Here is a 12,601-nt window from a genome sequence, read left to right as displayed (position 1 = left end):
GGGAAGTGGGGATTTGCTAAAACACAGGTGCCCGTGAGCAGAGAGGACACAGGGCTCCCGGCCAGGCGAACCCACTAGGACCAGATGCTGCACCACATCCCTTCGCCCCCAAAGCCAGAGACGAGGTTTGTCCCTGACCAGCTCCTGTCCATCCTCCAGCCCTGAGCTGAGCCCATGGCAGTGCCCACAGGCCCCCTGCAAGGTCTCAGGCACCGAAAGCCTCCTTCCCGTTTCTCTACTACAAGCTCCTGAAGCCACACTTCCTTTTGCGGGACGTGGAAGAACTCCCCAAGCCCTACAGCCACCGCTCAGCCTGGAGCACCGCACGGCCCCCTCTGCTTCCCCGCATCACCCGTCCACGTCCGCTGCCAGCCCTGCACCTCACCAGAGGGGGCCTTCCGATCACGGCTCTCCCATTCTCCTTGGGACGAGATGTGGCCTGATGATGGCAAATCCCAGGGCCCCGAAGGCTGCCCGTTAAACGTATTTTCTATATTTTTTCCTTTTTTTTCTTTTTTGGAATTGAAGTATAGCTGGTTTACAATGTCGTGTTAGTCTCAGCTGCGCAGCAAAGTGATTCAGATGGATAGAGACATATAATATGTTTAATACTTAAACATATTTTGATATGTTTAAAATGTTGGCAACACATTTTTAAAATATTAACCACGCAGACCCAGCAAAGCAAGTCTGTGCGTGGGATTTGGGTGCAGGTGGCTCCCTGACACCTGGGGGAGGGTGGGCTGAGGAAGCTCGTGGGCTGCGGGCCGCTGTGGCTATCTCAGCCGAGCGAGCACCCGGGGTGGGTGGGGAGCGCTCGGTGTGTAGCCTGGGTCCCCTTGTGCCCCACTTAAGCCCAGGTGAAGGGCCTTTCTCCTCCTCTGCTGCCACCTAGTGGCCATGTGCTGAAGCAACTATTTCCCTCTAAAGGAAATGAAGACCAAGTCGCCAAAATACAGTCTCAGCTGTAAGAGATCCAGGCCAAAGCTCGTAACCCTCCCCTCCTGTCCCCGCCCGCTCCTAACCCAGTCCCCAGACTCCTCGGTGACCTGTCAGAAAAGGTCTCCGAAGTTCAGGCGCTCCTCGCCCCTGAGGGGCTGGGGGGAGTCAGAGAAGCTGACCCAGGACTTAGGACACGGGGAGAGAGGAGGACTCACGGGACATGACACAGGCTGAGGTCTGATCCTGTCTAAGCACAACGGGGACAGAGGGTCCCTGAGCTAATTATACAGGAGCCAGAACAAAGTGGGGCGGATGGTGCCTTATCCAGTGGACTTCCCACTGTCTCACGTTTCATTGGATGGAAAGAGGATAAGCACACAGACTGTAACAAGACGCAGATTATTTGCCTCAAAACTTTAGTCTGTGTGACCATGTCACCCAAGGACTGAACACTGATTCCCAGAGATGGAGAAAGAGGCAGAAAGCAGCCAAAGGGGTCAGATCTGACTGTTCCTTCGATCACAGCTACCCACACTGGCTGAGCACCTGCTGTATGCAGGCACTGGGATCTAGAGGTGATGATGGCAGAGTTCCCTCGACTGTAACGTGGGGACACGTTCCCTCCCCAGAGGGGCTGGCCTCCTTGTGGTGCCCGGGGGTGGGCAGCTCCTGACACGCGGTGAGCAGTTGTATTACAGGTGGTGGCCGAGGATTAGAGCAAAGCTGCTGAACTCTGCCATCCACTCTCAACTACCTGACCCCGCCCTCAGAGGCAGCACGCAAGGCTTTACTCTTAAAAACAATCGCCTCTGTGTGAAAGGCCTGCTTTCCCCCCGAGACCTGCAGTGTCTCCTGTTTCCAGCAGGGACGGGACAAGAAATACCCAAACCTGAAAAGACAACGCCCCTACTTCCTGGGACCCTTCAGCCAGTGTGGCCAAAGCTACAGGAGGCGATGCCTTTGCGGGCCTCTGCTCGGCCGTGCTCCCCTCTCTGACCACCACCCCACGGTCCAGTGTGGATTCCTGGCTCTGCCTTGCTGGACGGAGCTCTCACAGAGATGAGCAGAGACCATGAGACAGACAGAGAGACAGGGGAAGGGGAGATAGGGAGCGGGAGGGAGAGAAAAGAGGGGATGAGAGGGAGGGAGAGGAGAGGTAAGGAGACAGACAGACAGACACGCTGACTTAGAAGCAGAAAGAGAAGGACAGTCAGACACCTGAATATCCAGAAAGACAAAGCCCCCATCCTGGGGGCTGTGGCTACGCTTCCTGCATCCACCTTCTGGAAGAAACCTTTGAGCGCTGCCCCACGTGTCTGAGGGAGCCGGGGCTGTCTGCCCCTGACAACCCGGGCTCCTCCGGGCTAAGGACCGCCCTCCTGTCTCCAGCTCTGTTCCCCTGGACCCGCCCAGAGCATGGCAGAAGCCAAGGGTGAGAACCAGCCCACAGTGGGAGCCCCATCAGGACTGGTCGGAGGCATGGATGGATGAACGGAAGGAGAAAGGAAGCAAGGTGGAGGGGTGGATGCACGTAGGCCCACCTGTGACACTCCTCGTGGTTTTGGAGCCTGCCTTGGGCGGTGGGGTGGGCATCAGCGGGGGGCTGGGGAGCTGGCCCACGGATCTCTCCAGGGGTCTGGGAGGACTGTCCAGGGAGTCGGACCCAGCTAAGGCTTGAGAGGGCTCGTCCGTGGTAGGTGGGAGGCTGCCAGCAGCACCTGCTTCTTCATCTCTGGATGCGGACGATATCTTGGCTGGTTCAAAAGCAAAACAGAGAATTCACAAACCACAGTTCCTCTGGCTGGGGTGGGTGTGAAGACGGCAAGGGAGCTCTGGCTGGGTGGGCTTGTTATCACGGAGCAGGGTACAGAGGGGTCACCTCTCATACACATTTGAGGAGGAGGGGGGAGCGGGGAGGGAGGGAAACAACTTCAAGGGCGTGGGCGATCCTGTCCCTGTTCCACTCAGTAGGTAGCACTAAAGCTCCCACCTCACCTGGGCTGCTGGCCACAAACACAGGCTTCGGAATCAGATGCCAGTTGGCCCCTGCACTTACTCTGCGACCTTGGATGAGTTCCTGATCTCCTGTGTCTCCATTTACCCGTGGATGACATAGGACTAACAGCGAGGGTCCCTCACAGGGTTGTGAGATTTAATCAAGAAGCGACAATGAGCTGTGTGGCTGGCACACTGCAGACCCTCGGAACCCGCAGTGATTGGTTTTACGTGCCTGGTTAACAACAGTCCTGCCCCTGAGTGAGGGCTGTGAGCTGAGTGGCAGGGGCACAGCAGGGAGCTTCAGCTCTGAGGAAGGGTCAGCCCGTCCACAGCCCCCACCCCCGCTCCTTCCAGCTGCTGGCTCGGGCTTCTCCCCCTCCCGAAGCACTGCTCCCCCCTCCCCTGGCCCGTCCACCCCTGGGCTTTCTCCCAACCCGTCAACCTCTCCTTCCCCTTCTCTTTCTCCATCCATCACTCAAGAGCCATCTCACCGACACCCCCCAAGCCCTCTGCCGCCTTTCCTTTGCATTTAGCTAACTGGGAACACCGCATCTCTGGATGAAGCCTCCGTCTGCCGGCCCCTGTCCCTGTGGAGTGCTGTGGAAGACGGACGGCGACACAGAAGCCCCAGTCCTGGCCGTCTCAGGACCACCACCCTCAGGGCCCTTGGCTCTGGCCCAGCAGGTGGTCACTCTGCTTCAGACCTCCTCTGTCTTTCTCCTACCTGCAGCTTCTCACGCCCTCCTCCTGTGCAGCCTCACCTCCAGCTTTACAGGGGAAAATGAGCCCATCAGACCAGGGGCTGGGGGGAGCGGGAGAGCTCAAACCCAAACCTACCATCCCCGACACACCCTTCCTTCTTCCCTGACACAAGAAGAGAGGCGGCCTCCCATCCACACCCCGGGACCCCAGCCCTCCTGCCCGCTCAGGGCACACACCCCAGGTGCCCCGCCCCACATCGTCTAATGTCATCTTTGCAACCACCTAAGGGGGAAGATCCTAACACCCTCTGTGAACAGCCTGACCGAGCTGGCCCCAAAGTCACCGGGTGGGATTCATCCATCAGCCAGAGAACGCATCTGGAGGTGGCACTGTCCGTGGTGCTGACCGAGGCAGGCTTGATCACTGCCCTCACAAAGCTTCAGTGAACCTCTAGAAAGGACCACTGCATGTCCCAGGCATCCCATTGCTTATCACCATTTCTGTTCTTTTGGCGTCCCTGTTGGCAGCTGAAGACCTCTCAGGCCAGGTCTTTTCCCTATGAAGCTCATGGAAATGCAGTCTTTGCCTTAGAAGGGCTGTGGCCCTCCCAAATCCTGATAAGCAAGATCTGAGAAAAGAAGTGTCTCCTTCCCACCCACTGCAGAAGACAGAGTCAGGTTTGTACCATGAGGCTAGTCTGAGCTGAGAACAGCCACTACACAATGCTCCTTACCTTACGCCCTGCACGGATACCCACGTGAAAACACTATGGTTTTATTTTATTATTATTATTGACAATAATAATAATAAAACTGTCCTCAAAAGTATTATTTCTTCATAGGCGTTTTTTTTAAAGACTCCTAGACTTCAAGACTATTGCTATGTCCCATGAACTGTGACCTGTAGCTTCTAAGAGTCTACAATTCTGATTGTTTTAGTTAATAAGTTAATAAGCAAAAATAACCTTAAAATAAACATTTTGTACTTCTAGGTAAAAACAGTTGTGTGCTTTCCTCGCTAAGCCATAGATGAGTGTGGAAAGGTCCCTTTTCTCCATGTGGGCACTGGGTCTCCTGGCTTGTGTGAATCAGAGCAGGGCAGTGGACCCTGATCCTGGGGAGGCCGTGCTCCCGGGCCCTCAGTGGCCAAGCTTGCGGCCGGAAGCACCGGCTGAGGGGCCGGAGTGAGCTTGCATACTCGGTCCAGGCTTGGTTTCTGTCCTCTAGGCATCCAGCATGCTCCCAATGCCATGGTTTCGGGGGAGACAGGTGGCACAGGAATGGCTCACCTGACCTCAAGTTCACCACACCAGTCTCCCCGGTCCATCCTTTGCCTCTGTTGTGACTGACTCATTTCCAGAGGAGCGACCTTGGTCTCCACCTCTCTGAGCCTCAGTTTCCTCATCTGTACAAACATCTGTATAAAACACCCTCTCCTGCCCACTACAAGGGAGGGAGACTTGCATGAGGTCGTGGAGGGGATGTCTGAAGCTCTTCAGCACTTTGGACAGTCATGGGCTATGCTGCCAGGGATCAAAGCATTATTTTGGAACATGGATGCGTTTTCCTCTCATTCTACGTCAGGGGTTCTCACCTTTGGCAGTATTGACATTTGGGGCCGGATGATTCTTTGCCTGTAAAATGCTTAGCAGCAGCCCTGGGCTCTATCTGCCAGAGGCCAGAGTAGCAACCAAAACTACCTTCAGACACTGCCCAGTGCCCCCTGGAGGGGAGGATGCCCATGGCTGAGAGCCCCTGCTTGAGGCAGACACTACTTAGATTCCTAAGGGGATGCTCTGTGGTGTCTCTTGGTGAGGGAGGCCTGTGGTGAGACCCACAGCTGTGACATACCCTCCTGGGTCCTGCTATTATGGAAACCCCGACCGGCCAATTGCTCCCTCTGGGCCTTGGTCTCCCTGCACGGACCTGGGAGTCTGGACAAGGTGGGCGTGTTTGAACTGGGCTCCGTGGGTCCCCTTGGGAGGGCTGCCGAGACAAGGGTTAACAAGGAGACGGCCCTGGGTCAGGTCCCCACACCCGCGTTGGCCAGCGCAGGTCCCCTTGGCTCAGTCTCAGCACAGTCCGCCCATGTCTATCCCTGTACCCTCCTCTGCGGCTTCTGGACGCCTCGTCTCCTGGTTCCCTCCCGCCGCTCTGGCTGCAGCTGCTCAGCCCCTCTCAGGCTCCCCCTGGGCTGCCCCAGGACCCAGCCCTTGGTCTTCTTCACCCTTAACCCACCCTCTCATCGACTTCTCTCCTCCAGTCCTCTGGCTTCAAATCCATCTCAGCTCTGTCAACCCCCTTGACCCTTTCTCGGAGCTCCAGACTCATCCATTATCGGCCACACTGACACCTCCATCTGGAGGTCAAAGAGTCAAAATGAATCACGTGCAAACCCATCTCTTGATTTCCCAGGAGAAACCCCTCCCCAGTCCCTCTTCTCTCTCACTCATCCATCCATCCATCCATCCATGCCACAAGTGTCCTTGAACAGTTATGGGGCCCAGGTACCCTCCTAGGAGCTGTGGACATGGCACTGGCCAAGACAGGGCCCCACCTTCACCAGACTCAGCACACGCTCCCCCCACCCCCCAAGCTGTCCAGCCAGACTGGACACAATGCTCAATCCCTCTCCTGTCCTCTCCATCTCATACCCACCCCTCGTATCTAATTCATGAATACATCCTGGGCACTCTACTTCCAACATATTTCTTGGAAATATCGTCCTCCCAGTGTCAGCTGCCACAGCCTCTGCCTGAACCTCAGCAATGACCTTCAAGCTCCTTCCCTTCCACCCATGGCACCCCAAACCCATTCTCTAAATGAGGGTCAGCAAGCTTTTTCTGTAAAGGGCTTTGGCTTTGCAGGTTATAAGGTCTCTGTTGGCGCAGAAAACTCTGGAAGGGCTGGGCGACCCGAACAGCAAACTCCCCTGGCTGCGCACCCAAGTGAGCGTGTGGCCACCCCTCACCCTCACTGCCACCCAGTAGACCTTTCTCAGATGACAGAAACGCCTCCTTGTCTGCTACAGTGAGCTGACAAGTGGCCGGTACAACGGGGGAGATGGATTTTTTATTTTCTTTGGTTTTAATTCATTTAAATAGCCACGCAGCTAGTGGACAGGGCAGCTCTGGATTTCTGGGAGTGAGTCAGTGGTCACAGCCCTTCAACCAGAGAGGTCGCAGAGTAAGATTCTAACAGCCCCAGGGAGGTTCCCCCCCTGCCACCAGCCCAAGATGCAGTGGGTCCCCCACCCTCTGCTCTGAGGGCCCCGGGACCCGACACACCAGGAACGCACCACAAACACCGTCCTCCGAAGTCTCTCCTCAAAACTCATCACACACTGACCCCCTCACACCGTGACCTGTCTGAGGGATCCTCGGTCTAGGAACCCGGTGTCTCAGCGTCTCCTTTGCCAACCTACATCTTCCTGCGCACCTCATGTGAGTGTGCAGCTACCACTGTATTTCAGAATCTTGTCAAAACTGAAACGTTAACATCTGTTAAAGTCTCAAGTGTTGGGGCTTCCCTGGTGGCGCAGTGGTTGAGAGTCCGCCTGCCGATGCAGGGGATGCGGGTTCGTGCCCCGGTCTGGGAGGATCCCACATGCCGCGGAGCGGCTGGGCCCGTGAGCCATGGCCGCTGAGCCTGCACGTCCGGAGCCGGTGCTCCGCAACGGGAGAGGCCACAGCAGTGAGAGGCCCGCATACCGCAAAAAAAAAAAAAAAGTCTCAAGTGTTATATCAAAAAAAAATTTTTTTTAATGTAGAAGCCGACATCAGCTTTTGCACGTTCCCCGCATTTGGAATCCCTCCCTCGGGGTTGTCCCTGTCCGGCCCTGACCAGCAGAGGTCGCTTCTCACCCACTGAGCTCCCAGCCGAGGCCCTTTTGCCTGGGGCGTGCTGCTGGGTGGTGGGCTTGCTTTATACCCGGTTATCACCCACTGGAGACATTCTGAGACCGAGAGAGACCAGCCTGAGAGGAGGGACCCAGAGGGCTCGGGGGACAGCTGCCATGGTCAGTTTCACAGAACCCCAGTGACACCCAGCATGTTCTCCGTCTCGGCTTGGACAGCTGGCCCTGGGCAAGGAGACTGGCCAACTCCTGGAAAGAGGTTCCACAGCTCAGGGCCCAGCGGTTGCCAAAAGTTGAGTCCCAGGTGTCAGTGGGACCAGCACAGGCCCTGGACATCGATGAAGTACGGCCACCAGCTGGGAGGCAGGTACAGGGAGGGGGCCATCTCTGCCTGGTACCCGGGTTCACAGTGCCAGCACACGAGCTGGTCGTATAGACAAAGACGGGCTGGGTCTGACCTGTAGCCTGCAATTTGCCAACCCTCTTCTAGACTGCAGAAACAACCCGTATTTCAGAAGCAGAGCAAAGCTTGGCCCTAGTTTGGGCTACAGAGTGTCATAGTTAACAGCACGTCTGCGGATCAACCCCCAGCTTTACCACTTATGTGCTCTGTGGCCTCAGGCAAGTGACTTAACCTCTCTGGGCCACTGCTTTCTAATCTAAAAGCAAAAACAAAAAATGGGGCTAAGATAATATAGCACATACAGAACAGGCTGAGTGCCACTTTTCCTTTTAATTAGTGTACTCTTGGGCACGCCAGAGCTCAGCCCCTGCACGACAGAAACACTGAACGGGATCCTGTCCCACGTAACATTGAAACAAGCGGTTCTCCTGGGCTTTTTTTAGGGGATGCTCTATGGCTGACGCAGCATGATCCAAACAAAACCAGGAATCACCCCAAACACAAAAGTCCAAAGTCAACCCAAATCACTAAACCCAAACTGAGGATCAAAGAAAATCACGGTCAGAATCTTTGACAGTGTTTCCTTCCTGAGATATCTGCGATCATTGGATATAATCCCCATGCCCCCAGCCCTACCCCACGGTTTGGGGCACATAGAAGCAGCAGCCCCAATCCAGGTGTCACCACCTGGCCAAGGAGAGGCATCGCCCCCAGCGCAGCACAGGGGTTGATTCCCAAGACCAGGCTCTTCACCCTCCTGGAAGGGATCACAAACTCATACACCCAAGGGGCCAAGCAGGAGCTGAGAGGTGAGCACCCCCCCCCCCCGTAAAGGAGATGACCTCTTCTCAGCTCCCAGAGGCCGCAGCTGCGTGGGAACACGGGCCCAGTGGGCGCGGACTTTGATTGTTGAAAAGCAGCTAGCTGCACATGCGGATTTTTCACGAATGCTCCTGACTTTTAAGCCTAGGCTTAAAAATGTTTGTTTGTTTCTTCAAAAATGTTTGAAGAAATGAGTTTAAGGTGTCTGAGTTAGATTACGATCCACTCCCTCACTGAAGGGGCTTTGCTCAAGGCCAGTCCTCTCAGTAGAGACCAGGAGCCGCAGCCCTGGTGGAGGATTCCAGGGCTGCAAGAGACTCCGGCGGGGATTGGTGGGGATCCCCTACTCAATAGCAAAGTGCAGGTGCACCCACATCCCCACCCACACGTGCTTTTAGACAGCAGGGCCTCTGTGGGGCGTTTGCAGGCAACCCGATACCAGGCTTTAATGCATCACCCTCCCTCCAAGGGCTGCTTTTCCATGACAATGACAAAAGTGATGATGATGATAAAGACAGGACAATCCCTGGGAGCAGCAGCAGCAAACACTTTCTGAGCACTCAGTGTGAGTGACGACTGAGCTAAGTGGTTTAATTCTAGCAACCCTGAGAAGTGCAACATTATCCCCATTTATAGTTGATGACACAGGTTCAGAGAGGTTGAGTGACTTGTCCATGGTCACACAGCTTGGTGAGGTCAACCTGATGTCGAAGGCGTTGCTCTCAATTCCCTAATTCTATACCCTTGGATGAGTTACTTAACCTGGGTACCTCCTTTCCATCATGAGTAAAAGGGGGCAACCACATCAATCAGCTGGGGGTGTTTCCAGGTGGCTCATGGAGCCCCCATCAATCACCTGGGGGTTACATGAGCCAATATACGCAACAGCACTTAGAACAGCGTCCTGCACACAAGCGGCCGAGCTTGGCCCTTGTTGTCATCAGCATTATGATAAAGGTCAGTAGCTGCTAATACACTAACCACACCCCAAAGGAATGAATCGGCCCTGCTTTGGAGATTGGACATGGCCCTGTACTTTTCCATATTTTTGTCTGCTATATTTTACTTTTAAGTGAAGCCATGCTTTTAATTTCAATTTATTTATTAAGAAACTATCACTACCCTGAATGAGAAACCCACACCACTTGCTCTAGTTAATGAAAATGAACATTACTACTAAAATGTTTTCAAGTTGTTTACATGTGCCACCCAGATAACATCATCTCTCCTACCCCAGCGCTCAGGACCTCTCTGGGGCCAGAGCGAAGGAAGAGCCCCGGTGAGGGATGGAGCTGCATCCCATCACCACAGACTACACACTGACCAGAGGCCCAGGGCTTCTCCTACAGTGCAAACCCCACTGTGGCTCCAACCAACCGCCCTCGGGGAACGGCTGCCCTCGGGGAAGGGCTGTCTGGCCCAGCCCTCTCTCTCTCCATCCTATCCCGGCTCTGACCACGTCTACCTACAGCTCTGCCAAAGTCCAGTGGTCTTTCCTACTCCCAGGCCAGCCACAGCAACCAAAATCCAGCCCGTGGGTGGTTTGCAAATAAAGCTTGCTGGCACCCAGCCATTCCTTTTCCTTTGCACATCCTCACCTGGCAGAGGTGAGACCTTCCTAGCCACAAAGCCAATGAGATTTACAGCCGGCCCTTTACAGAGAGAGCAGCCGACCCTGTTCTCAGTCCTTGCAAGGGTTCCTCTTCCCGCCAGGACGCTCTCTCCCTCCCTCTCTGGCCGGACAACTTCTACTCATCCCTCGACCCAAGCTGGGCTGCCCTAGTCTCCAGAGCACCCACTGCATGGACTCAGCGCCAGGGGTCACCAGGTTTGCGCACCTGGTCACAGCCACCTGGGAGGAGAGACCCAGGCACATTATCATCACAACCCCAGACCCAACAGCACGTCTCACCAGGAGAAAAGTCCTTAATACAGATTTGTGATCTCAACAAACCAACTCTGGTCTCAAGAATCCATCTCCAAATCAAGAGCGTGGACAGAAAGCACCTGAGGTTAGAGGGGGCGCTGACGGGAGCAGAAAGTCTGCCAGGGAGGGGCGCCAGTGGGAGGCGGGGTGCAGCGGCCCGCAGGAGGGAGGCTCCGCGGTCAAGGGCAGTGCTGGGCTGCTAGGACTCCAGGCGGAAGGCAGCGCTTCAGCTGGCCATCAGGATACCGCCAACCACTGGCCCGACTGAAGTCAGATGGTGGGGGGCACGGGGACACAGTGGTGACAAAAGGGTCTCTGCAGGAGAGACCAGGACTGTCCCAAGGGCCACAGCCCTCCAGACCCCAAACTCCTATCAAGTCTCCAAGCTGGGGTGAAACGGGAGGGGGACAGCCATCCCCAGGGAGAGTAGGGCACGCCTCTCGGCAGGTGCCCGCGAAGGCCAGACCGTGGACGGGGCAGCAGGGGAAAGTGCAGGTGTGAGTGGCGTCTGCGGAAGCAGCAGCGGAGCACAGGTGCCCCCTCAACCCCCGGCTCTGATACCAAAGAGCCAGCCAGAGAGGCCCCGGCCAAAGAGGCCCGTGCACACGCCCGCATTTCTCAGCCCAACACTGTGGGGACCCAGGACACGTCGCAGCCGCCACGCCGGGCCTGGCAATGTTTATGGCTGCAGTTCTACAAGGAAGCAGGCCTCCTGCTTGACGGCCAGGTTGCCTGGAAGGTTTCTATGAAAACACTGCTAACAGGTCGGAGTGAGCAGGGGGTAGAGACCTCACAGCACACAGTTTCTGTGGCGGGTTCATGCTTTTCTTCCTCGCCATCCCTCCCTCACTCCCTCTCTCCTCCCCTTCCCCATACCTGACAACTGCCCTGGTCTATTCAACTTAAATCACAAGAACCAGCACCACGGCTCCTACCAAGAATCACTCAACGTGGCAGACACTGCCCTGAGCTCCTCCCACCCTGCAGATAACCCGCTACAGGCCATGCTTTTCTCCATCCTGCCCTACTACCTTGGGGTAGCTAAGATGCTCCCAGACATTGGCTTCTTCGGAGAGAACTTTCCCCCTCAGAAGTTCAGAGGGAACAAGCAAAGACACCTCGGGAGGAAGGTGGATGGTAAGGGACCTGTGACCATCTGGAAGCACCTTCATCCACGGCTCTGCCAGACTTAGGAAGATGCTGGAGAAACATGCTCCAGCAAACATTTAAACTCAACCACGTGGTGGAGCGTGGCAGGGCTCAGAGCCCAGGGCACGGCTGCGCCTCTGAGGACGGTCTTCTACCATGGCCGCTGCCCAGCTCGGGCTGGGGACCTCAGTCGCCACCCAGGCAGATGGCCTCCTGGGAGCAGCTCAAACCCGGCGTCCAGTCAATACCTGCATCGTCTGAAGGGGTGTCCGAGGACAGCGTCTCATCCAGGGAAGCCTGGTCCGTCCCAGTGGCCAAAGGGCTCCCCAGCTGGGCTTCCTCCGAGGTCAGCGGCTCCTGCTTGGGCGTGGAAGGTTCACTCTGTGCAACTCGGGGATCTCCGTCGGGGCTGCACGCTTTGCTCTCAGCGTCTGCAAGGAAATTCCGCTGTCAGCTGAGCCTGGCTCCCTTCCTCCCTGCTTTCATTCACGCGCGAAGTAACCTCCCGGGAAGTACGCTATCCCAGGCCTGGTATGGTACCCTGCACGCTCTCGCACACCCTGGGAATCCCTCTCCAGAGCCTTCATAAGGCAGCACTGAGCGTCACAACACCCGCTGGCCTCTGGCCGCACCACTTCCAGCCTGTGCGCTCTTACTTCGACACCCGTGGGAGACTGGACAATGCCCCCCACCCATGTCCTCGCCTTTGTGGTGCCCCCGACCCTTGGCCTCTGCCTTGGGGCTTGCTTTGGCCAATGGGAAGTGAGCAGGTTTGATGCAGCAGCGGCTTTAAAAGTACCTGC

General features: G+C 56.1%; 1 protein-coding gene across 1 annotated transcript in view; it reads right to left on the bottom strand.

Moving 5' to 3' along the window:
- Window positions 1–12,601, bottom strand: part of PHACTR3 (phosphatase and actin regulator 3) — a gene marked incomplete at both ends in the record, with an annotated part of 225,319 nt that overhangs the window by 74,372 nt on the left and 138,346 nt on the right. The window contains 2 exons of the mRNA XM_079719115.1: window positions 2,484–2,696; window positions 12,047–12,229. Coding sequence (XP_079575241.1) covers window positions 2,484–2,696; window positions 12,047–12,229 — 396 coding nt within the window. The remainder of the gene's footprint in view (window positions 1–2,483; window positions 2,697–12,046; window positions 12,230–12,601) is intronic.

This window comes from Hyperoodon ampullatus (assembly GCF_949752795.1).
Source record: "Hyperoodon ampullatus genome assembly, chromosome: 14".
NCBI classification, from domain to species: domain Eukaryota; kingdom Metazoa; phylum Chordata; class Mammalia; order Artiodactyla; family Ziphiidae; genus Hyperoodon; species Hyperoodon ampullatus.
The sequence above is the reverse complement of the archived record's forward strand: the minus strand, read 5'-3'. Positions and strand labels throughout refer to the sequence as shown.